Source organism: Ursus americanus, chromosome 16 (genome assembly GCF_024610735.1).
Source record: "Ursus americanus isolate L20-20 chromosome 16, mUrsAme1.1.p, whole genome shotgun sequence".
In the NCBI taxonomy this organism is placed as follows: Eukaryota; Metazoa; Chordata; class Mammalia; order Carnivora; family Ursidae; genus Ursus; species Ursus americanus.
The window spans coordinates 63,234,482-63,260,357 of record NC_142142.1 but is presented as its reverse complement, the minus strand read 5'-3'; the positions used below and the strand labels follow the sequence as shown (position 1 = coordinate 63,260,357).

The 25,876-nt window shown below is 44.2% G+C and overlaps 1 protein-coding gene across 2 annotated transcripts; it reads left to right on the top strand.

Moving 5' to 3' along the window:
* Positions 1-25,618, top strand: BIRC2 (baculoviral IAP repeat containing 2). Of its 2 annotated transcripts, XM_045797639.2 has the most exons (9): positions 1-201; positions 1,048-3,158; positions 3,250-3,349; positions 6,785-6,863; positions 7,674-7,722; positions 22,546-22,788; positions 24,293-24,547; positions 24,807-24,848; positions 24,955-25,618. In XM_045797639.2, exons 2-9 carry the CDS (start codon positions 2,261-2,263, stop codon positions 25,146-25,148), a joined length of 1,860 nt encoding a protein of 619 aa, XP_045653595.1. In that variant the 5' UTR covers positions 1-201; positions 1,048-2,260; the 3' UTR covers positions 25,149-25,618. The 2 variants fall into 2 exon arrangements, with proteins under 2 accessions (XP_045653595.1, XP_087724619.1); XM_087868493.1 differs by lacking the exon at positions 1,048-3,158.
* The last annotated feature ends 258 nt before the right edge of the window (positions 25,619-25,876 follow it).

Here is a 25,876-nt window from a genome sequence, read left to right as displayed (position 1 = left end):
GTCGGGCCGCTCTCTGACGCAAACTCTCGGCGCCTTGGCGCGGCGGTGACGTCAGCGTGCGTCAGCGCGTGCCCCGCCTGGGCGGGGCTGGGGACGCCGGAGCCGAGCCGGCCGGCCGCATCTCCGGAGGCAGCCGCCGTTCGGATTCACGGAGGCCGCCGGCCGTCGCGCTGTTTCCTCGTGTGCTGCCCCGGCCCCGCGGTGAGTGCGGCCCCGGTGCGGGCGCGGGTTGGGGGCGCCAAACGGGCGGGGAGGGACGGAGGGAGGCCGCGGCCCCTCGGCCGGGCGCAGGGGCAGGGGCGCGGCGGGCGGCGGGCTCTCCCCGCTCGCGGACGCTTCTCTGTCCGCGGGGAGCCCTGGCCCTGGGACTCGCGGGCTGCGGCAGGTTTCAGGGCCGAGCGGTGGGGGGGCCGGACCGAGCTTTGGCGGCGTCCCCGCGGGGCGTGCAGCCGGGTCCCGGGCGCGGGGAGGGGGTCGGGGGAGCCCTGTCCGCCAGGCTGCGGTGTCTCCGAGCCCGGGGCCGCTCGTGCTGTTGGGTGTGCGCGCCGGCCTCTCCGCACAGTCTAGGGGTTTATGTTAGTGACTTCGTGATGCATTTCTCTCCTGGTCACTTCCCTGGCCCTGGACAGACTTGACATTAAGACGCAGCGTTCCTGCTTGATGGCCGCCGTGCGTGCTGGTTGGAGCGCAGGCTCTCCGTTCCACCGCTCACGGCGGCCCAGGGGTTTTCCTTTAGCTGCTAGACCTTGTCGCCGGGAGAGGGGAGGCCAGGAGCGAAGTAGCTGCCTGTGTGGACGTGTCCGTCTGTCTTCGGAGTTGGACGTTTTTAAAAAACACACCTAGTGCTACTGGGCGTATGCTGCATTTATTTTAATTAAGAATTTTTCCATTTAGAAAATTTTGGTGACAAATTTCTGGACTTACGGTGTGTTATCTAAAGTGTAAATCATTTTTAGACTGTACTGAATACATTGAAAAGTCTGAATTCTCTTTACCATGAAAATACACTTTTCTGAAATAGCTTTTTTTTTTTCTTCTTCTTTTCAGATTAACAGCCCTGACGAGTCTACTTTTTTCTCCCCTCATTTCTTTCCCGGGCAGTAATAAATCCCATTATGGAGAACCAGAAACTTTATAAAGGGATATAGCTTGAATTTTGTGGAGTGTAATTTTGTGTATGATTATAGTTTTAAAATAGCAAGGGTTTTCAGAAAGAAGGCTAGTAGGGTTAATTATTGATATTTTGTGCATAAACAGTTTTGTTTATATCATGCATATGTGATAACACTAGGAAGTTGCTGTATCGTGATAAGTTGATTTATGTTTACAAAATGAGTGATTTAGATACATGATTTTTAAAGATAGGCTATTTAATTTTTAAATGCAGTGTTAAGTTCCTGTTGTGGAAATTTTATGGTTAAATAGTTTATGGAGAAAATACCTTCAGTTGATCAAGTATAATTGGTATGCAGAGTGAGGAAGAAAGACAAACCATGATGCTGCAGAAAATGGAAACAAATACAGACAATATTTAACAAAGGTGGAAGAGTTTAGCTTTAAGCAAGATCTGTTTGACATCATACACACTAGAACAGGTGTGGGTTCAGCAAAGCTTGTGGGTGTTGATATCCCCAAAAGTTGTTACTGAAGCTAGTACCACCCACTTAAGTAAATACTGTAGTGATCACCTGTGTGAAACTAGCCTTTAGATAATATGACCATATGAAGACTTTAATTCTTGTTTGCTAGAACGAAACAAGATTTTTAAAAATACCATATTAAAGGGCTTGAAAGAAACCTGCATATAGTTTTTTCCATTTGTAGCATAATCAGTAATTGGCTTGATAAACAGGCTTTGTAGCTTGTAACTAAAAGCATATTGAAGGGATAATTTAGGTACCCTATAATTTAGAATTTTGGGAATATCAACCTCCTCGAAAAATGAAGCAGTTTTAACATATTTCAGTAAGTCTGCCAATTTCAGGTCTTTATGTTAGTATTACACCAAATAATGAGCAGTTAGCCCTTGAGTTACGTAAGGGTTAATCTGAAACAGTACTAGGTGATATCTTGGTAATTTAGGGCAGATACGCATCCCACCTGAGTGTAAACTCAGGCTGAAATCCCATGAAGAAGGTGTAGTGAATTTTACATAAGTAGGAGCCTGTTGTTTGATTCTTTTACATGGTAAAAAACTAATTTCATGTGAAGATAGAAATTTCATATGCAGGTTTTTAGCTATTAAAAAGTAAAATCACTCATGCACAAAACTACTTCCCAAAGACTTATCCCAGGTTCTTCATGTCAGAGAATTAAGAGTACCATGGAAGATAGCACGATCTTATCAAATCAGACAATTGGCAACAAACAAAAAATAAAATATGACTTCTCATGTGAACTCTATAGAATGTCTACATACTCAACGTTCCCCACTGGCGTTCCCGTCTCAGAGCGGAGTCTGGCCCGGGCTGGTTTTTACTACACGGGTGTTAATGACAAGGTCAAATGCTTCTGTTGTGGCCTGATGCTGGACAACTGGAAACCTGGAGACAATCCTGTTGAAAAACACAAACAGCTCTATCCTAGCTGTAGTTTTATTCACAGTCTGGTTACTCTTACTAGCCGGGATTCCACCTTTAAGAATACTTCTCCAATGAGAAACAGTTTTACACATTCATTATCTCCCAGTTTGGAACATGGTGGCTCATTCAGTGGTTCTCATTCCAACCTTGCACCAAACCCTGTTAATCCTAGAGCAGTTGAAGACTTCTCCCCATTGAGGACTAACCCCTACAGTTATGCAATGAGTACTGAAGAAGCCAGATTTCTTACTTACCACATGTGGCCGTTAACCTTTTTGTCACCATCAGACCTGGCAAGAGCCGGCTTTTATTATATAGGACCTGGAGACAAGGTAGCCTGCTTTGCCTGCGGTGGGACCCTGAGTAACTGGGAACCAAAGGATGATGCGATGTCAGAACACCGCAGACATTTTCCCAACTGCCCATTTCTGGAAAATTCTCTGGAGACGCTGAGGTTTAGCATTTCCAATTTGAGCATGCAGACACATGCAGCTCGGCTGAGAACATTTATGTACTGGCCGTCTAGTGTACCAGTTCGGCCCGAGCAGCTTGCAAGTGCTGGTTTCTATTACGTGGGTAAGAAACTAATATGTGGTTGTATGTTTTATCAAGCTCACTTTGTTTTACGTATTAGGACGTGTGTTTAAGGTCAGTCTGTTTTCTTCAGGTCGCAATGATGATGTCAAATGCTTTTGTTGTGATGGTGGCTTAAGGTGTTGGGAGTCTGGAGACGACCCGTGGGTGGAGCACGCCAAGTGGTTTCCAAGGTAATTATTTTGAAAGGTATTTCTACAGAAAACTGTGCTTGCAAGAAGTAGGTGTGTTTGCAGGATTTATGTTTACATTTCAATATAGCAAAGCTGCTTTTTTGCTGTTGGGGAATTGGTCTTCTCAAACACGAGATCTGGGGCCTGTGGCTGGCTCAGTGGGAGGAGCCTCTGACTCCTAGTCTGGGGACCATCAAATCACACGGTGGATGTAGAGATTACTTAATTAAAATATACTGAATTTTAATAGTCATTTTGATAAAAATGTTTTAGAATGTTCTCTTTTCTTTTGTAAGCTATGTATTCAGGATATAATTTAACTTGCTATTTTTTTTTTTAAAGATTTATTTATTTGAGAGAGAGGGAGAGAGCGCACTAGCAGGGTAAGGGGCGTTGTGGGGGGAGTGGGGGAGACAAGCCGACTTGATTCCGGGCTTGATCTTGGGCTTGATCCCAGGACCCTGAGATCATGACCTGATTGGGAGTCAGATGCCTAACAGACTGAGCCACCCAGGTGCCCCTAATTTAACTTATTCTTGAGGACTCATCTACAATTATGGCCATGCGTTTTATCTGTAGGGTTCCCATTTTTGCTTTTAAGAAATCTTAAGGATTACAAAGATGTGTAAAATAGCATGAAAGAACATATGTTGGAGAAAAAGTAAGAGAAAAGGATAATAAAATGATCCTGAAGAAGGCAAATACAAAAATGAATATAATGAAAGCTGATTAAGTCTGTAATTGTAAATTATTTTTTTCTGTTTTATTTTGTGATAAGATCTTGTGATATCTTAGTCACTCTGTCTCTAGCAGTATGTCCTTTTTTCTACTGTAGCCTACAAAGAATTGAGAGGCAGTATTGTTTATGGAAATAGAATTAGAAATTCTTCATTTTTGAGGAGCTATGTGAACTTGGACAAGTTATGTGACCCATTTGAAACTCTGTCCTTATCAGTATAATGGCGTTGGACTAGATAATTTTTTAAAAATTGTAAAAAATACATAACAAAATTTACCATTTTAACCATTTTTAAGTGTGTAGCTCTGTGACATTAAGTACGTTCCCATTGTTCCTCCATCATTACCGCCAGACTTTCTCATCTTCCCAAGCTCGTACTCATCACACGAACTCTCCATCCCCGTCCCCCCAGCCCCTGCAGCCACAGTTCTCCTTTCTGTCTCTCCGAATCTGACTGGGCACCTCCCATCAGTGGGGTCGTACATACAGGACAGTGTTTTGACCTGTGAGTGCCTTTCATAATGATGAGGAATCTCTTGACCCCCTTCAGGAAATTAAAACATCCTTTTGTCATTTTTTTTATATAAAGATAAACTTGAAGTATTTTATTATGGATCAGTACATTGTCAAAAGTTGGGTTTTAAAATTTTGTCTTCAGTATTCATAATACAGCAAGGTAAGATTTGGCTTTCTAACTTTCAAAAGTGACATGTTTTGTTTATATTATTTAGGGAAAAATGTACTTTGTCAGAATTTTCAGTGACTTAATTATGCTTGGCTCTATGGGACTGTGTACGTAAAATTTGAAATTTAATAACAGTATTAAAAAGACAAAAATAGCTTTCCAGTTCTGGTGTTTGAATTACTTACTGCATTTTGTCCTTTATAAAACAAAACAGAACAAAATCTTGGTTTATTTCCTGAATTTGTGTTTTGTTTTAGATGGTTAAATAAGGGGAAAAGACTTAGGGTGCTTTGTGTAAACATTTCAGGAACAGCAAATTTCAATTGTGGGTAACCTCTGATCTTAGTAGATGGAAGACCAGAACGGGTAATTGTTATCTGTGTCTTTAACAGTTCACTTGTCACATATTTGAGTGCCGGCTGGAGGACGTAGCAGTGATGAGGACAGTCTCTGTCCTTAACTGAACTTAGAGTAGGGGGATCTATAGGCCAGGGCTCGTTGTACTTGCTGCTTTAATCATAATGAATGTAAGTTAATCGGTCCCAGAGTAAAGATAATTTAAAACTGCATGTTTACTGAGAGCATCGTGAGAACTAGCTGTTTTATCTCCGCAACAAACTGTAGTTGTGAGCGTGCTTCCGTGAGCTCTGCGGATTCTAGCCCGTCAGCAGAAGGGCGCCTGGGTTGTTCCAGCTTGGAGCGATAAGCAACAAAGGCACTGTAAACATAGTAAACATTTGTGGCAGGTGTTTTCCTTTGGCTTGGGCGACTAGCTAGACTAGCTAGGCGTGGGATTGGTGGGTTGTGTGGCAAGCTTTCACTTCCTAAGAACTGCCATGTTGTTTTCTTAAGGGGCTGTGCAGTTGTAGATCAGCCGTCAGTCTGTGAGGTCTCCCGGTGACCCCGTCCCTAGCTGTCGTTGGGATTGTCAGTTTAGTGTAGCCATCCCAGGAGGTGTGGCAGGGTACTTCTCTGCGCTTTTAATTAGTTTCCTTAATGATGAATGATGGTGAACTGCTCATTTGCTTTCTACATAGCTTCTTTGGTAAAGTGTCGAAATCTTTTGCCCATTTTAAAGTTTTTTTTTTTTTTTTTTTAATTACTGAGTTTTGAGAGTTCCTAATACGTTCTGGGTACAAGTTCTTTAATAGGTGTGTTTTGCCCACTTTCAGATTGTGGCTTGTCTTTTCATTGTTTCAGCAGTGGCTTTTGAGGATGTCATTTTATCAGTTTTACTTTGTATGGGTTATGCTTTTGGTCTCTTAGCTAAGAAATCTTAACTGACCTAAGGACAAAACCATTTTCTGCTGTCTTCTAGAAGTTGCATTGTGTTAGGGTTAACATCTGGTGACGTTCTTCGTGAGTTTTTGCGCACAGCATGGTGCAGGTTGGGGCTCGTTGCTTTTGCGGGTCGGTGCTGAACTGTTCAGCTTATTGAGACACTGAAGGGATAAAATGGAAGTACCTCGTAGGTGAGCTTACTGGTGCCTTTGAGCAGCTCTAGGGGTTTGTGAACAAGTGTTTGGGAAACACTGTCATATTGCATATAGACGAAAATATTTCTCTATGTTTTGGAAGGAGGATTTGTGCTTCAATGGTAGTGGAAGAGGGGACCCCCAAGAAAGATAAGCAGTTGTTATGTTGTGAAAGATCACGTTTTAGGAATATTAATTACAGCTGCTGAAACTATGTGAGTCCCCAAACGTCAGTTGTCCAGAACAGCATTTTTCAAGTCTTAGGTTGTGCTCTTTTGAGGTCTAAACCCTTTTATTGTTATTCGTTAATGTGATTAAATAGAAAATGCCAGAATGCATCAACACGTAGTAAGAGTTAGTAGTGTTTTACGAGGATTTTTTTCCTGCTCCATATGTATGTGCACAAGGTTGTGCCGTAAAATGTTTATACTGAGGACACAATCAGAGTTTGAAAGCTACTTTTCTAGAAGATCAGGTTATATTTTTTTTTTTGGTATAAAACACTTTCTAAAAGTAATTTTCATCTGCTATTGTAGGTGTGAGTTCTTGATACGCATGAAAGGGCAGGACTTTGTTGATGAGATTCAAGCTCGATACCCTCACCTTCTTGAGCAGGTAAGTTTTTATATTTGGCAACGCTGAATTCTCCTAAATGACAATGACAAAGAATATCAGGAAGAATATTTACATCTGTTTTCTTACTAAGTATGGTTAATTGCTTTATGTCCAATTAATGACACCTTTAATTTTTATTTTTGTAACCACCTTGCTTGTTCAAGGCTTTTAAAAAATTTTTAGGGGCACCGGGAGGCTCGGTCGTTTGAGCATCCGACTTGTGGTTTCGGCTCCGGTCCTGATCTCAGGGTCCTGGGGTCAAACCCCGTGTTGGGCTCCACGTTCAGTGGGAGTGTGCTTGAGATTCTCTCTCTCCCTCCACCCCTCCCCCTGCTTGTGCTCACTTGCTCTCTCTAAATAAATACATCTTTAAAAAAAAAAAAAAGATTTTCTTCCTTTTAGGCTTCTGAAAAATCACTCAGTCTCCCCCTGGCAAATCTGTGGTGGGATTGGAGGAGGATATGTAATGTCTCTTCCATCTTTTCCAGAAAAACAAATAAAAGCAACTTGTTAGGAGTTAGGAGCCTCTGAGAGTGATCCAGCTGAAATAGCTTTTAAATGGAAGGAGGAACCATTAATATTTTTTCTCCTTCCCTGAAACTAAAGAAATATTTGAGCTCTAATTTCGAAGTAGGTAAAGTTTAAGGGGATTTTTATGATGATTACGGTAGAACAGAGCAAAGTAAGTATATACATTACCTAGTTTTCAGAAGAGTATGTATGTTACTTAAGGTAAACTTATCTTAGTGTTGCTCTGTTTAAGATTGAGATTTTTGATTTTTACCTATTAATTTTTCTCCTGTTTCATAGCTTTTGTCAACATCAGATACTCCTGGAGATGAAAATGCTGATCCACCAAGTATGTATGAAAATATTTCAAATGTAGAATGGGAATTTTTATAAGAATGTTAAGCACAAAAGTATATAAACAGAGGATTTGATTCCTGAGGACATAGGAAAAAGTGCTGGGAAGTTAACTAATAACTATTATGTATCTACTAAGACTCATGACATTTTTATAGCATTCTAGCAAGTATACTAATCTTTGTTCTTCAAGTGCCCACCTTCCAACTGAGGAAACAGGACATATGCAGAAGAGAAATAACTATCACAGAGAGCGCAGAGAGTGCCACATGAGAAGTATGAACAGTAAGCCCTCCGAAGAGGACAGTTTGCTGTACGCCAGTATGTTTGGAAAGGGCCAGTTGACGGATGATTTAACAATTGGGCTAGATATTAGTTATTCGTTAGGTGTGTAGTATTTTAATGCAAGGATAGGAAATAGATCTGGTTAGAACTTAGTTTTGGCCACATCTGGCATTTAGTTAATGTATGTCATTTACGTATGTTAGGGTGTCCAAGATAATGAAGATAACAGTGCACCCTTTCCTGGCATATACCATGACTCAGATGACTCAGGAGGGTTGTTGAGGATTTGGATTTGGTATTTGACATGGTAACTACTTCCTGTGTATAGAGGTGGAAAAGATAACAGGGCTGACAGCTGTTGCTTTAAATTTATAACCATAGCTTTCTGTGGGCCGCGCTGCCACCCTGTGCAGCTCCCTGATACAGTGACTGTCACTTTCTCTCTTTGGAAGTTTCTACGCTCTTTTCTCTAACTTACTTGCGGCTCATAATCTTGCGTCACTGAGGAAATAAACACAATCAAAAGAGAACTGCTCCCATTTCCTCCCAGCAAAGCCACCAGTCTGAGATGTATCCATACCACTCGCGTTTCCTGTTCTTTTCATGAAGGAACTAATGCCAGCTTTTCTTGTCCTTTGTCATCTGAGTCTCCAGCCTGCTGCCAGGGTAAGAACTTCGCCTTGGCAGTGCTCTTCCCCTTCTGTCTCCTGGCGTCAGTTTTCAATCTCCAGAATATATATTTCAGCATACGAACCTAAGGTACCGTAACCGGTCCTAAGAAGACCCTTCCTTGAGCCCGTGTCATCTTCTAGCTGCTGTTGTCTAGCTTGTCCGCTTCCCTTTACGACCAAATGTGTAGAAAGATTTATCTGTGCTTACTCTCTTTTTTCCATTCTTTCTTGAACTTACTCTGCTGAAAACTGCTCTTGTCAGGGTCACCAAGAACCACCATCTTAGTTAATTCACTGCTTGACCTGTTACCAGCATTCGAAACAGTTGAGTGCTTCATCCCTTTCGCCCCTAGCTGTATTGGGATAGAATTCACGTATGACACTGTCAATTTAAGGTAAGAGGTGGCATGACTGATACACGCACATTGCTACACGGTCACCGCTTTAAGATGAACACCCTGGTCACCTCACATAATTTTAGGTTTTTTGTGTGGTAAGAGTATTTAAGATTTGCTCTTTTAGTAACTTCCAAGTGTGTAATGCAATATTGTCATCTGTAGCCAGTACACTGTATTAGATTCTCAGAACTTACTCATCTGATAAAGTCCATCGTGTTATTGCAACAGGCAGGGTTTCCTTCTTTTTTATGGGTAAATAATATTCTGACATATTACCATGTTTTCTTTATTTGGATCTGCTGATGAACACCGAGAGGTTGTTCTCATGTATTGGCTGCTGTGAATCATGCTACAGGGAACATGGGAGTGCCGATAAATCTTTCAGAAAGTGATTTCGTTTCCTTCTGATAAATACACAGAAGTGGGATTGCTGGATCATAGGGAAGTTCTATTTTTTTCCTTTTTAAAAAAATTTAAAATTTATTTTAGAGAGCGTGCGTTCTCAAGTGGCAGGAGGTACAGAGGGAGAGGCAGAGACTCTCCAGGAGACTCCTGAGCACAGCCTGACACAACTCCATCTCACGACTCTGAGATCATGACCCGAGCCGCAGCTGAGAGTCAGACGCTCAACTGACTGAGCAGCTCAGGTGCCCTGGGAGGTTCTATTTTTTAATGTTTTGAGGAATCTCCGTACTATTTTCCACAGTGGCTGCGTTACTTCACGTGTCCACCAAGAGTGTACGAGTTCCCCTTTCTCTGCGTCCTGGCCAACACTTGTTTCTTGTGTTGTCGATTCCGGCCATCCTGACAGGCATGAGGTGGTGTCTCATTGTGGTTCTGATTTGTATTTCCTTGACGATGAGGGATGTTGAACATCTTTTGATGTATCTGTTGGCCATCTGGATGTCTTTGGGAAAATGTTATTCATGTCTTCTGCCCATTGTTTAGTTGGGTTATTGATTTTTTGAGAGTTGAGTTTGATAAGTTCTTCATAGATTCTGGATCCTAGCCCTTTCTCACATAAGTCATTTGTAAATATCTTCTCCCATTTTGAAGGTTGCCTTTTAGTTTTGTTGACTGTTTCCTTCACTGTGCAGAAGCTTTTTATCTTGATGAAGTCCCAAAAGTTCATTTTTGCTTCTGTTTTCCTTGCTTCTGGAGACATGTCTAGCAAGAAGTTGCTATGGCTCCTGTCAGTGAGGTTGCTGCCTGTGTTCTCCTCTTTCTCCTCTAGGATTTTGATGGAGTCCTGTCTCATATTTAGGTCTTTCATCCATTTTGAGTCTATTTTTGTGTATGGTGTAAGGGAATGGTCCAGTTTTGTTCTTCATGTGGCTGTCCAATTTTCTCAACACCATTTGTTGAAGAGACCATCTTTTTTCCATTGTATATTCTTTCCTGCTTTGTCGAAGATTAGTTGACCATAGAGCCAAGGGTCCATTTCTGGGTTCTCTATTCTGTTCCATTGGTCTGTGTGTCTGTTTTTGTGCCAGTACCATGCTGTCTTGGTGATCCCAGCTTTGTAGTACAGCTCGAAATCCGGCATTGTGATGCCCCCAGCTTTGTTTTTCTTTTACAACAATTCCCCTGGTGATTCGGGGTCTTTTCTGGTTCCACACAAAATTTAGGATTGTTTGTTTCAGCTCTGAGAAAAATGCTGGTGGCATTTTGATAAGGATTGCGTTGAATGTATGAATTGCTCTGGGCAGCATAGCCATTTTAACAATGTCTGTTCTTCCAGTCCATGAGCGTGGAGTGTCTTTCCATCTCTTTGTGTCTTCCTCCATTTCTTTTTTTTTCTTTTTTAAGATTATTTATTTATTTATTTATTTGACAGAGACAGCGAGAGGGGAACACAAGCAAGGGGAGTGTGAGAGGGAGAAGCAGGCTTCCCGCCGAGCAGGGAGCCCGATGCGGGGCTCGATCCCAGGACCCTGGGATCATGACCTGAGCCAAAGGCAGATGCTTAAGCGACTGAGCCATCCAGGCTCCCCTCTTCCTCAATTTCTTTCATAAGTGCCCTGTAGTTTCTAGAGTACAGATCCTTTACCTCTTTGGTTAGGTTTATTCCTAGGTATCTTACAGTTTTTGGTACAGTTGTAAATGGGATCAGTTCCTTGATTTCTCTTTCTGCTTCATTATGATGTATGAAAATGCAACAGATTTCTGTATATTGATTTTTATATCTGTTCTCACAGGTTTTTGGCGGAGTCTTTCAGGTTTTCTATATAGAGTATCATGTCATCTGCAAGTAGTTAAAGTCTGACTTCTTCCTTGCTGATTTGGATGCCTTTTATTTCCTTCTGTTGTCTCCTGCTGAGGCTAAGACTTCCAGTTCTGTGTTAAATAGTAGTGGTGAGAGTGGACATCCCTGTCTTGTTCTTGACCTTGGGGGAAAAGCTCTCAGTTTTTCCTCAATGAGGATGACACTAGCTGTGGGTTTTTCATACATGGCCTTTACGGTGTTGAGGTATGTCCCTCTAACCCTTTGCTGAGGGTTTTTATCATGAATGATGTACGTTGTCAGGTGCTTTTCTGCATCTGTTAGAGTGATCACATGGATCTTATCCTTTCTCTTCAGTATCACACTGATTGATTTGCGAATATTGAGCCACTCTTGCAGCCCAGGAGTAAACCCCACTTGATGGTGGTGAGTGAGTCAATGTACTGTTGGATTTGATGTGCTAGTATCTTGTTGAGAATGTTTGCATCCATGTTCATCAGGGATATTGGCCTGTAGTTTTCTTTTTTGGTGGGGTCTTTGTTTTTGGTATCAGGGTAATATTGGCCTCATAGAATGAATTTGGAAATTTTCCTTCCTTTTCTAGTTTTTTGGAATAGTTGAGAAAAATAGGTACTCACTTTTCTTTAAATGTTTGGGAGAATTCCCCTGGGAAGCCATCCGGCCCTGGACTCTTGTTTGTTTAGGGGATTTTTGATTGCTGATTCAATTTCTTTGCTGGTTATGGGTCTGGTCAAATTTCTTATTTCTTCCTGTTTTAGTTTTGGTAATTTATGTGTTTCTAGGATATACCCATTTCTTCCAGGTTGTCCAGTTTGTTGGCATATAGTTTTTCATGATATTCTCTTAGAATTGCTTGTATTTCTGTGGTGGTGTGATTTCTTTCATTGGTGATTTTATTTATTTGGGTCCTTCTCTTTTAAGTCTGGCTAGGGGTTTACCAATTTTATTAAATCTTTCAAAGAATCTGCTCTCGGTTTTATTGATCTGTTCTATTGTGTGTTTTTTGTTTTTTGGTTTTTTTTGTTTTGTTTTTTTCCTTTATCCTCTATTTCTGCTCTAATCTTTATTTCCCTCCTGTTGGCTTTAGACGTCTTATTATTCTAGCCCCAGCTCCTTTAGGTGTAAGGTTAGGTTGTGTATTTGAGTCCTTTCTTGCTTCATGAGGTAGGCCTGTATTGTTACAGACTTCCCTCTTAGGACCGCCTTTGCTGCAGCCCAAAGGTTTTGGACCATTGTGTATTCATTTTCATTTGTTTCCATGTAGTCTTTTATTTCTTTGATTTCCTGGTTGACCCATTCATTCCTTAGTAGCATGTTGTCTAACGTCCATGTATTTGTGGTCTTTCCAAATTTTTTCTTGTGGTTGACTTCAAGTTTCATAGTGTTGTGGTATGATAATATGCATGGTATGATCTCAGTCTTTTTGTACTTTTTTTTTTTTTTTCTAAGATTTTATTTATTTATTTGGCAGAGATAGAGACAGCCAGCGAGAGAGGGAACACAAGCAGGGGGAGTGGGAGAGGAAGAAGCAGGCTCATAGCTGAGGAGCCTGATGTGGGGCTTGATCCCAGAACGCCGGGATCACGCCCTGAGCCGAAGGCAGACGCTTAACCGCTATGCCACCCAGGCACCCCGTCTTTTTGTACTTGTTGAGGCCTGATTTGTGACCCTGTATGTGACCTGTTTTGGAGAATGTCCCATGTGTACTTGAGAAGAATGTGTATTCTGCTTTAGGATGAAATGCTCTGAGTATCTGTGAGTCCATCTGGTTCAGTGTATCATTCAAAGCCATTGTTTCCTTGTTGATTTTCTGCTTGATCTGTCCATTGATGTGAGTGGGATGTTAAAGCTCCTATTTTTACTATATTATTATCAGTGAGTTTTTTGGTTTTTAATTGTTTTATGTATTTGGGTGTTCCCAAGTTGGGGGTATAAATATTTACGATTGTTAGATCCTCTTGTTGGAGAGACCCCTTAATGATGATATAGTAGTGACCTTCTTCATCTCTCGTTACAGTCTTTGGTTTAGAATCTGGTTTGTCTGATACAAGTATTGCTTCTCCAGCTTTCTTCTGACGTCCATTTGTGTGGTCGATGGTTCTCCATCTCCGCATTTTCAGTTTGGTGGTGTCTAGGTCTAAAATGTGTCTTTGGTAGGCAACACATAGATGGGTCTTGTTTTTTTTTTTTAATCCATCCCGACACCATATGTCTTTTGATCGGAGCATTTAGTCTGTTTACATGCAGAGTAATTATTGATAGATTTGAATTTGGTGCATTTTATTACTTGTTTTGTAATTGTTTCTGGAGATTTTCTCTGTTCTTTTCTTGTCTTTGTCATTTTAATCTTTCCTTTCCACTCATAGTCGCCTTTAGTAGTATTTCTTGCAGGGCTGGTTTATGATCATGACCTCCTTTAGTTTTGTTTGGGAAACTCTTCTTCTCTCCTTCCGTTCTGAAAGACAGCCTTGCTGGGTGGGGTATTCTTGGCTGCACTTTCCCATTCAGTGTGTTGAATACATCATGCCCCTCCCTGCTGGCCTGCCAGGTGGCTGTGGGGAGAGCTGCAGCTGGTCTTACCGCTTCTTCCCTTGTAAGTTAAGGACTTCTTTTGTCTTGTTGATTTTAAGACTGTCTTTGTCAGTGTGGTCTGCAGCATTTCCTGCAGTGTATCTTGGTGTGGGCCTGCTTTTGATGGGAATTCTCTGTGCCTCCTGGATCTGGATGTCCGTTTCCTTCCCCAGATTAGGGATGTTTTCTGCTATTATTTCCTCACATAAACCTTCTGCCCCCCTTTCTCTTCTTCTTGTGGGACTCCTGTCATACCCACATTATGATGTTCAGCAGAGTCACTGATTTCCCCACGTGTGTTCTGGTGTTCCATAATTCTTTCTTCCTCTTTTGTTCAGCATCATTATCTTCCATTACTCTGTCTTCTGGGTCACTAATTCATTCCTGACGTTGCAGCCTGCTGTTCTTTGCGTCAGGCCTGTTTCCATGATCAGTTATTGCATTTTTCATCTCTCACTGATTCTGTGTTATTCTCTTATCTCTGCAGTAAGGGCCTCCCTGAAGTCTTCCATTCACTTCTCAAACCCAGCCAGTAGTATCCTTACGATTGTTGCTTTAAATTCTCCATCAGGCATGTTACTTCTTTCTGTTTCACTTAGATCTCTGGCCATGGCTTGTCTTGTTCTCTGATTTGGGAGAAATTCCTCCATCTTGGCATTTTGTCTAAGTCTCTGCCTTCTTTTGTGTGTTACAAAAGCCTGTTATGTCTCCTGCTCCTGAAAATAATGGCCTTATGAAGAAGAGGTTCTGGAGTGCCCAGGATCTGGAGCTTCAGGGAGTGTCTCAGGTGTGTGTGGCATGGCCCCTGCTGCTGTGGTTTGGCTGCTCTGCCCTTTGGGCAGGTGGTCTGCAGAGGCTCTCCTTGCCTGCTGTGGACAGTGTTTGGTGCCTGGCCTGAATGTGGCAAGTTTTAACGAGGTGTGCTCTGCTCTGCTTGTGAAATGAGACCTGACACCAACTCCACCAGAACTGAGGCCTTGCAGGACTCCCTGGTTGGGAGACATGTGGGCAGGGGTTTCTGTTTGTCTTCTGGGGAAGGGGCTTGCCTCTCTGGGACTGAGGCAAGCCTGCCTGAGAAGGGCCTTCCCCGCAGAGCGCAGGGGTGTGGAACCTGGTGTAAGCAGGTTTGGCAGCCGGTGTGGGCAGCTGTGTTTACTGCAGGTGGCTCCGTGTTTATGCTGAGGGGCGGGGAGGGAAATGGGGCCAGCGGGCTCCTTTGTACCCAGAGAGGCGTCTGTCTGAACGCTACCTCTCCAAGAAGAGCGAATACTCTACCTCCTGTGTGCCCCAGGTATATTTCAGGTTTTTCAGATCACTGTTTCCACGCTGGAGACGCTGTCCGTCTCCGGGTTATTTGCCTGTCTTTTCTCCAGCGATAGGGCAGCGCCCTCCAGGCTGTAGCCCAGCCCAGCCCGCTGACCCTGAAAACTCCAGGCTTTAATCCTGGCTGGTTGCAAGAACTCAAGAAATTCAGCCCCTGTCGTTTTCCCAGACAGTGGCTTTGGGGAAACATTCTTGTGCGTTTTCTTGTGTGTGCCTCTCTCTCCCCCTTCTTTGTAACCAGGGCTCCCTCCCCTCCGCAGCCCCTGCAATCCATTTCTCCCCCAGGCCACGTCTCCACACTTCCTACCTTCTTCAGTGTGGCTTCTTCTCTCTCTTTAGTTGTGGTGTATGTTCTCTCAGTCATCAGAGTGATTTCTGGGATATTTAGGATGATTTGATACGTATCTAGCTGAGTTCAAGGGACGAGGTGAGCCTGAGGTCCCCTGCTCCAGCACCGTTTTAGCTGTCCCTGCCCCCAATTTCATGTCTGTGTTCATCAAGGATATATATTGGCCTGAAGTTTGTTTCCAGGTAATGTCCTTGTCTGTCTTTAGTATCAGGGTGATGCTGGCTGCATGAAATGATTTTGGGATTGTTTCCTTCTCTGCAGTATTTGGAAAGAGTTTAAGAAGGGTTGGTGTTAATTCTTTTTAAAATCTTCGGTAGAATTCATCAGTGAAATCATTGGATTTTGTTGTGAGATTTTTGATTACTGCTTTTGTTATCATATATGTTATTGCTGTGTTCAGATATTTTATTTTTACCTGATTCAGTCTTGGTTAAGTTGTAGGTTTCTAGGAATTTATCTGTTTCATGTATATCGTCTAGTTTCTTTGTGTGTAATTGTTCACAGTAGTCTCTTAGGATCTTCTGCATATTTGGTGCATCATTTGTAATGTCTAATTTTTTTTTTAAGATTTTATTTATTTTTGACAGAGATAGAGACAGCCAGTGAGAGAGGGAACACAAGCAGGGGGAGTGGGAGAGGAAGAAGCAGGCTCATAGCGGAGCAGGGAGCCCGATGTGGGACTCGATCCCAGGACCTCGGGATCACGCCCTGAGCCGAAGGCAGATGCTTAACGGCTGAGCCACCCAGGCGCCCCTGATGTCTGTAATTTTGTAGGAGTCCTCTCTTCTAGGTTGGTCTAGCTAGGGGGTTGTCCGTTTTGTTTATCTTTTAAAAAAAAACAACTGTTAGTGCCATTGATTTTTCCTTTTGTTTTTACAGTTTCTGTGGCATTTATTTCTGCTCTGATCTTTAATATTTTCTTGCTTCTGCTTACCATCGGCTTAGTTTGTTTTTTATTTTTAAACTAGTGAGTTTTCTTAAAAATCTAGGGTAGTTAATATATACTGTGTTATATTAATTTCAGGTATATGATATAATGATTCCATATATTACTCAGTTCTCATCGAGATAAGTGTACTCTTAATCCCCTTCACGTGTTTCCCCCATCTCCCCTCACCTTATTTTTTTGTATTGTGGACGTATAAAGTTAAGCTTTTTTGTTTGTTTTTTGTTTTTTTGTTTTTGAGAGCTGTCATTTCTTTTTCTCTTTTTGTTTTTAAAGATTTACTTATTTTAGAGAGCGTGTGCGTGAGCTCATGGGGCGGGGGAGAGGGAGAGAGAATCTCAAGCAGTGTCTCTGCTGAGCAAGGAGCCTGATTGGGGCTTGATCCCAGGACCCTGAGGTCATGACCTGAGCCAAATCCAAGAGTTGGATGCTTACCCAGCTGTGCCACCCAGGCACCCCAGAGAGCATTCATTGTTCTTAATTTAGCTATTTATTGCTGAAAACTTCCCTCGCAGAACTGCTTTTGCTGCACCCCCTTAGCTTGGATATGTTGTGTTTTTGTCTGTCTCAAGTATTTGCTGGTTTCTTATTAATGTCCTTTCTGCTCCTTGGCTGTTCAGGAGTGTGTTGTTTAATTCCCCTGTGTTTGTGAGTTTGTTAGTTTCCTTCCTGTTACTGATCCCCAGTTTTATGCCACTGAGGTGGAAAAGGTACTAGGTGTGACTTCAGTGTTTCCGGTTTGTTAGGAAGCTGGGCTCTGTCCCGAGGACTGTCCCATGAGAGCTTGAGAAGCATGTGTGTTCTGTGCGGTTGCATGAGGCCCGCTTGGTGCCGTGGTGTTCAGCTCTGTGCTTGCCCTGTGAACCTTGTGTCTGGTGCTCTGGCCGGCGTTGAAAGTGGGCTGTTGAAGCCCTTGCTTGTATGTATTCGTCTCTTTTTCTTGCTTTAGTTTTGTTAATATTTGCTTTAAATATATATTTATTTAAAATTTTATTTATTTAAGAGAGAGAGAGAGAATCTCAAGCAGATTCTGTGCTGAGCGCAGAGCCTGACGTGGGGCTCGATCTCATGACCCTGAGACCACGACCTGAGCTGAGACCAAGAGTTGGCTTCACTGACGGGGTCCCCCAAGCGCCCCTTAAATATTCAGGTGCTGCAGTGTTGGGAGCACACATTATGCATCTGTTGTGTCCTCGCGATGAGCTGACCCTTCTGTCCCCACGTACTGACCTTCTCTGTCTCTTCGCACTGATTTTTGACAAGTCTGACTTGTTAGGTAGCCACTCGTCATCTCCTTCGGCTGCCGTCTGCGTGGAGTATCTTCTTCCGTCCCTTCACTTTTCAGCCTGCCAGAGAGTCTCTTGTAGGCATATTGTTTGGTTTCGTTTCTTTAAGTATATTTAGCCATTCTGTGTCTTTTGATTAGAGGACATAGTCTGTTTACGTTTTAAAGTAATTACTGGTCCTCTGAAGACTTACTACCATTTTTTTTTTCCAGTTCCTTTGTTCATTTCCTCCTCTTACGCTGTAACCCTCTCTGACTGACTTTCTGAAGCAGCGCGCTTTAAGTCCTTTCCGTTACATCCGGTGCACTCTCCTCGAGGTTTTGTCTTTGTGCTCACCGTGACGTTCACCTAAAACATCTGAAGTGATGGAGTCATGTGCTTCACGCTGGCGACAGCTTACCTCACCGCACACGTGGCACTGTTGATGTCCTGCCTCTGATATGGATCCATCGACAAGTTACTTCAGCTCTAGTTGTTCACGTTACTGTGTTTTAGCTGGGACGCTAGAGGTGCAGGCATAGTAGAGGGTGTTCTGGATTCGACTCCGTATTTACCTTTACCAGGAAATTGTATGCTTGCGTGTGTTTCCGTGTTGCTGCAGGTGTCCATTTCCGCTTGCAGGTAACCTGTGAGCACTGCTTGTAGGGCTGCTTTAATGTTGAGTAACTCCTTCAGCTTCGGTTTTCTGGAATGTCTTTTTTTTTTTTTTTTTTTTTTTCCATTTCTGAAAGACGGCTTTGCCTTCATCGTCAGTGTGGTTTTGTTTTCTGTCAGCCGGCCTGCACGGTCTCTGCGGAGCAGTGTGTGGACAGCCAGAGGGTGTCCCTTGTACCGGAGCAGACGTTATTTCCTTGCTGTTTTCAAAGTTCTCTCTTTATCTCCGTCTTTTCACATTTTGACTGTTACACATTTGAGAATAATGTTAGGATTGGTCATGCTTGTGGTTCTTTGATTTTACTGTTGCTGGAGAATACAGTAACAGAACCGGAAAATCTTTCCCATGATTTGGGAAGTTTTCAGCTGTTATGTCTTTTTTTTGTTGTTTTTTTTAAAGATTTTATTTATTTGACAGAGAGAGACACACAGCCAGTGAGAGAGGGAACACAAGCAGGGGGAGTAGGAGAGGAAGAAGCAGGCTTCCAGAACTCCGGGATCACGCCCTGAGCTGAAGGCAGACGCTTAACGACTGAGCCACCCAGGCACCCCACAGCTGTTACATCTTTAAATAAGCTTTCTGCCCCTTTTCTCCTCTGGGACTCCTACGATGTGGCTGTTCATTTGTTTGGCGGTGTTTCATAACTCACATAGGCTTTCTTTACTCTTCCATTCTTTTTTCTGTTCCTATAACTGGCTGATTTCAGATAATCTCCCTTCGGGTTTTCTGATTCTTTGTTCTGCATGGTCAGGTCAGTTCTTGAAGCTCGCGACTCAGTTTTCCAGTTCTGTTACTGTATTCTTCGGCTCCAGGATTTCTTTTTGGTTCTTTTTTGTGGTTTCTGTTACTTTATTAAACTTCTGAAATGTATTACTATTTTTACTTTTCTACCTTTGTTCTCTTGAATTTTGTTGAGTATAAGATGCTGATATTTAGTGTGTTAGGCAGATTGTAGAGCTCCCATTTCTTTGGGGTAAATTACTGGGCCTTTCTTGGTTTCCTTTGGTGTTGTCCTAGTGCCTGTTTTGCGTGATATAAGTAGCCTTTCGTTGGTGTTTGTGCCTTTGAAAGAAACATCTCTCCTAGTCTTTACAGACTGGTTTTGGCAGATACCCTTTCCCTGTCAGCACCCTTGGCTGATACCTGGCTGGGCCCAGTTTTGAGGCTGTTGCTTGGTCTGTGGTGGGAGGCTTGTTACCAGCAGCTCAGGCTGGTGTGGACTTTGGTCCCTTGCTGGATGGTACTGTCTCCAGTACAGTGTTCTACAGGATGTTGGGGTATGAGTCTGCTGCAGGGTCCAGAGTTGGGGCCTCAAGACGGCAGGACTGTCACCAGATATGCAGATGGGTGTGGCTCCGTCTAGGTCCATGGAAGGGCTCCTTTCTGGTCATTGATGGGTCCCTTGGTTAGCGGTGTAGGCCGTGGGCCATGGCTGAGAGGGGCCAGCACTGAGCCCAAGGGCTGTGGTTGGTTCTACAGCCAAGACTGAGGCCTGCAGACCTGGCTCTGGAGGCGCACGTGGGCATGTCTCCTGCCAGGTGCTTTGGTGGGCAGGACTGCTTCCTGATGGTGTGTGGAGAGGCTTCGGCTGTTGCGGGAGGTGCAGACAGGAGTGTCCCTCCCTGGGTCCTGGTGCTGGTTGTGTTGCTGTGGCCTGAGGCTAAGTGCTTTCAGGAGCTCCAGATGTGCACTGAGCAGTGTCTCCTGCTGGGCCCCTGTGCTAGCAGGACTGTTTGTAGATTGAGGCTGGGATAGGTGGGTCCCTCCGATTCTACATTCTGATTGAGTGTGGTGGATTCACCTCCAGTGGCTCCTGGACTATGGCGGGATCCAGTTCACAGGCAATTTCTGTGTCTGCAGCTGGAACTGAGGTCTGTACGTCTGTGTGCCAAAGCACGAGTAGGCCTGGGTTGTCCTCGTTCTTTTGTGTAGGGTGCTGGTGACAGGATCAAGCTAAACGGGCCTGTAGCCAGGTCCTGAGGGTATGGAGCTGTTCATGGGTTTGCGCCAGGCCTGGGGTTTACGAGTCAGCCTCTGGGTGCAGGCCTGTCTTGTCACAACAGTTCTCCTTGGTATCGGACTTCACTGGGGTTTCATAATCTTCTGCCTGGATCTCAAAGCTTTCACAACAGCACCGTTGTTTGCAGGTGGATTCCAAATTACTGTTGAGTCACAGTGCAAGAGGGGGACGTCTTTTTTGGTAGTCTTGCTGACATGACTCTCCTGCATCCATCTTAAGACACCTTCACTTGGCTTCCTGGACACCACATTCTTGGTTTTCCTCTGTTTCTCTGGTTAATCATGAACAGTCTCCTTTGGTGGCTCCTTTTTGAAACCACAAATGATGGACTACTTCTCAACACTTGGACCAAATTTATTTCTTCATTTCCTGAGCTCCAGGCTGGCACGTGCAACTACATGTTTAAATCTCTACTTGATTATAATGGGTGTTTCAGAGGTGACACGCTCAGAGCAGGCCTTTTCTCCTGTCTTTGATCCCTTAGATTTACTTGCCTGGTCTTCCCCATCTCAGTTAATGGCACCTACCTGCTGAGGCCAGAAAGTTGACTCAAGTCAGGCGTCATCCCAGCTCCTGTCTTTACTTGGCGTATTTCATCCGTCGGATGTCCTTTTATCCCCGCCTTCCTGACATGCCCCGCATCTTTGTGCGTGTCTCTGTTTCCACAGGACACTGTCCGCCCAGTCCTCACTGCCATCACCATCTTCGTGATGACCTGGCCGGTCCCTTCGTTCCATCTCATGAACGTTTATCACAGAGCTGCCTGAATCATCTTCTGAAAACACAAACCAGGTTTTATCATTCTTCACTTCAAATGCCTGCAGAACATTCTAGCACCCCTAGAGTGAAAGATAAACTGGCGAGGCTCTGCACGATCTGGGGGTCACCCTCCTTTCTGCTGCTCACCACTTTCTAGTTGTTTTTTTTTTTTTTTTTAAGGCTTTTTAAAATATTTATTTGACAGAGCACGAGCAGGGGGAGCAGGAGAGGGAGAAACAGACTCCTCGCTGAGCAGGGAGCGCGATGTGGGACTCGGTCCCAGGACCCCTGAGATCATGACCTGAGCCAAAGGCAGACGCTTAACCCACTGAGCCCCCCCAGGTGTCCCTGCTTTCTAGTTCTTGAACGTCAAGATTTTGTCTCGATTAGGGCTTTTATGCTTGCTGTTCTTCTTTCCTAGAAGATTTCTTTCAGGTATTCCCGTAACTCCTTAGCATTGACGGGTTTGGGGTAGTGTTGCCTCTCCCCACAGGCCTGCGTGTGTGTTTGAGCCGTGAGCAGAGTGCCAGTGGCTGTGCTGAAGTCATGTTTATTAGAACACTTCTCCAGCAGAGGGCAGTCCAGCGTCTTGAAGGATGACGTCTTTGTAATTTCCACCGAGAATTTCGGTATTGGTCTGCATGACCCTGTTCCCGGAAAACGTTTCCCTGATGACCCTGTGTCCGTGGTCCTCGTCCTGCCTCGTTCATTTAATCACCTCACACTGCTTTCTTTTCTTCAGAGCATCTGTTGTGATTGCGAATCACGTGACTACTTCTTCAGCCACGCTGTTTTACTGCATCGTTAGGTGTATTTTGTGTGAACTGATCGTCCGCTTCACTCTCCTTCCCGTCTGTGTTACTCCCTCTGACTCATCCATCTGCCTGTAGATCCTTCAAGTGCAAACTCTGATCCCAGCTTTCGTGAAGTCCTGGTTGATTTCCCCTGCTTTCCTGGGGCAAACCTACAGTCCTAGAGCGTATTGGTTCCCCAAAATGACTGTACATCAGAATCATTTCAGGAATTTAAACAAGACATGGGTTCCTAAGCCCTGTCCTTAAAGAGTCTCTCATTAAGTAGGTTCCAAGGTGTAGCGTGGAAAGTGATACTTAAAACAGTATCGCATGTTGTTGCACTGTCTTGATTCTCCGTGTTCACACTTTTGTTGGAATTGCAGGTAATTGGTGTGTAAAGCTCATGTGACTACCAGGGTGTGAGCAGCATGAGAGTAAAGTTGTGCCGTGGTCATGATTTTTCTCTGTGTTTTGACATTTGTGGAATTTAGCTTTGGTACATGTCTTTTCAAATAGTTGTCCATTTTGGACCTGGAGAAAGTTCTTCGGAAGACGCCGTCATGATGAACACCCCCGTGGTGACGGCTGCCCTGGAGATGGGCTTCAGTAGAAGCCTGGTGAGGCAGACGGTGCAGAGTAAGATCCTGACCACCGGGGAGAACTACAGAACCGTCAACGATATCGTGTTAGCGCTCCTTAATGCTGAAGATGAGACCCGAGAAGAAGAGAAGGAACGACAAGCTGAAGAGATGGCATCAGGTACTTGGGAATGTTGGTCGCCCGCCCTTCTCTGTGAGGCTCGGAGGACTGGGTGACCCGTCACAGAGCGCTGGTGTCTGTCTGCTACCTGCCGGCAGCAGCCACCAGTCGTCTCCGGTGGTGCCCCCTTCCGCGCAGTGGGCCGTGCTGAGAACAGTGTCCTTAGAAGAGCTTTCTGTTTCAGTAAGATCTGTGAGTGCTGCCAGTCAGAGGATTTTAGCATAAGATCTTGAAGTAGATGGCTTTCCTTCCTCATAAATAACAAATTTAAATTGTTTGAGGAAGGAAGCTTTTAAAGTTGAATGCAGGTCTTATTTCAGTTTTTTGAAAAAATTTCCTTGAAATCCTATTCTTACCATGGTATTGGACTCCCCGATCCTTGCTCAGTGGTCCTTCTGCAAAATACACACCTGATGGGGAGGTGCTGGGGCTCCAGAAGCCCCTGTCCGGCCCAGAGACAGTGGGGAGCTGATCAGGGAGCTGACTGTGCTGCTCACGCAGGGGACGCTCTGCGTGTTGAGTAGTCACGCCTTTGACAAACACGCATGGAGCACGCATGCCCGTGTCGGATCCGTGCCCGTCACCCCCGTGGCGCTTGCTCCTGGGGCTCATGGGCGAGCTGCGGCGTCCGCCACACAGAGCGGCCGCACAGGTGAAGGCTGCCCAGTGCTGAGTGGGGGTGTGGGTCGAAGACACTTTCTGGTGACGCTGCTGAGTGATGCTAGGAGTGGTTTAAGAGAGCCTCTTGCGTTCATGGAGAGGAGCGGGGAAGTCTGATTGCTAAGTTGAGACAGTTGCACTGAAACCCTGGCTCTGTCAGAAAGCAGGTTGTGATTCTGCGAAACAGACCATAGTAGGAATTGCATGGAGTTCTCTGGGAATTAAATGGGAAGTTGACACCAAGACACTTAGCGTAGTGCCAAGCACACGGAGACGTTGTTTGTGAAGTAGATGGGCGTGGGAGTGACAGGGCCCAGGGCACATAAGGAGTGGCGGGGCTGGCCTGGGGACCTGGGCGTGTCCTTGTGGGACAGGTGACACTTGAGCGCGCTGCGGCCGTGCTTCTGCAGCCCGGGGTAAGAGGAACATCCTCCAGGAGACTGGCTCTGACGTGGGGGAGGTCGCTTGCTCTTGGAGGTTTTTTCCTCCGTGGTTGCACATGAGAAGTAGTCGTACCTGCCGTCTTTAACTGACAGGATCTCCGGTATCAAATAGGGAGTTCGTACGAAAGTGATAGGATGCAAATAGAAATCAGTATTATTAATTCCATGGGAACAGCAGGGTTCGAAGACCTGTAAATACCTCCACTTGAAGAAATGACAAAGACAGGCCCTGTGCGTTGTGTGGACTGTACGATATGCCTTAGCTAAATCTTCCCGAAGTTCAAGCTCTGATTTATTTAGGGCCTAAATTGCTTGCCGGATAGGTTGTGAGGGACTATGTGTGTATACGCGGAGCCCTTTAAAATCTAATGGATTTTTTCTTTTTTCTTTTGTAAATGAAGATGATTTGTCTTTAATTCGGAGGAATAGAATGGCTCTCTTTCAACAGTTGACTTGTGTGCTTCCTATCCTGGATAACCTTTTAAAGGCCAATGTAATTAATAAACAGGAACACGATATCATTAAACAAAAAACACAGATACCTTTGCAAGCAAGAGAGCTGATCGATACCGTTTTAGTTAAAGGAAATGCTGCTGCCAACATCTTCAAAAGCTGTTTGAAAGAAATCGACTCTACATTATACAAAAACTTATTTGGTGAGTTTTTGGTAAAATTATTTCAGGAATCTGTGGGATTGTGTTCATGCATATGTTTGACAAACAAGATCGACCCAGTTAGCCAGCGCCGGTCTATGCATTGAGCCGGTTCTAGACGGGTGCATCTCCTCAGTGCCCGCGTGGTGTGACTGCGTAGCCCTGATCTGTAGCTAGTCCGTGGTGTTCAAGAACACGAGTAGTGGGGGAAGCAGTCTTATGTTTGGTAGAGTAACGCCTCCTGTGGTTTTTCTTTCTTCAGTGGACAAGAACATGAAGTATATTCCAACAGAAGATGTTTCAGGTAAAACAAAATGAAGACTTAAGACCAACAGGACGTATTACCCCCTTTTTTTTTTAACGGGAGTTAAAGTAGAAACAATTTCACTGAAGTTTGTTGTTCTTACCAGGCCTGTCGCTGGAGGAGCAGCTGCGAAGGCTGCAGGAGGAGAGGACGTGTAAAGTGTGCATGGACAGAGAAGTCTCCATCGTCTTCATTCCTTGTGGGCACCTGGTCGTGTGCCAGGAATGTGCCCCGTCTCTGAGAAAATGCCCCATCTGCAGGGGGATAATTAAGGGTACCGTTCGTACCTTTCTCTCATAAAAGTCTTTAGAATATTCTTGACATTTGAAGCTATCTGAAGTGGAAATGAATTACTGGTTCTTGAGGACATTTGTGTTGTATTCTGCTTTGCTACTAGTGATCTTGCTTCAGAACATTAGTATCCTGTGTCCTATTTAATCTTTGTTTAGATGAGGGGGGTTGTGTTGGACGAGCTGTGTTAGTGTGCACGTGCGAGTACGGGAGAGGTTACGGGGCAGCCTCGGGGCCCAAGGTGTCACGTCAGAAGTGCCTGGGATTGATGTTCTTTCTGGAAGCTTTGAGTACGACCTGAGAGTGTGCAGTTGACAAGAGCTGGAACCGGGAATGCCGGAGTTTGCCACAGTTACCGCGCCAGATTCTCTTTGGTGTTTTTCCACTTGTGTTTTAAAATAAGGACTTTTTTCTTACTGGTAAATAAGCTTTTCCCTAATTTGTGAGAAACCTCTTAATAAAATTCTTTAAAAAGGCTGCATCAGACATTTTTTTCTCTGACTTAAAAAGTATTTACTCCATGGCTTAATAGGTTATCAGGGTTAAATGAGTTAACGTGCGGTAGTATCTGTCCCATTGTAAGCACTCAGATGTTAGCTGTTAAATAAAAGTGGAATTCATAAAACAAATTACTAACAAGTGTTCTTTGGGGCGGGGTGCCTGGGGGGCTCAGTTGATGAAGCGTCTGCCTTCGGCTCAGGTTATGATCTTGGGGTTCTGGGATGGAGTTCCGTGTC

Bases quoted from the DNA above. Each gene is read 5' to 3' on its own strand.
- BIRC2 (XM_045797639.2), top strand. From the start codon at position 2,261: ATGCACAAAACTACTTCCCAAAGACTTATCCCAGGTTCTTCATGTCAG. The intron at 3,159-3,249 runs GTAAGAAACTAA...TGTTTTCTTCAG, and splicing joins TGCTGGTTTCTATTACGTGG to GTCGCAATGATGATGTCAAA. The intron at 24,548-24,806 runs GTGAGTTTTTGG...TTCTTTCTTCAG, and splicing joins ATTATACAAAAACTTATTTG to TGGACAAGAACATGAAGTAT.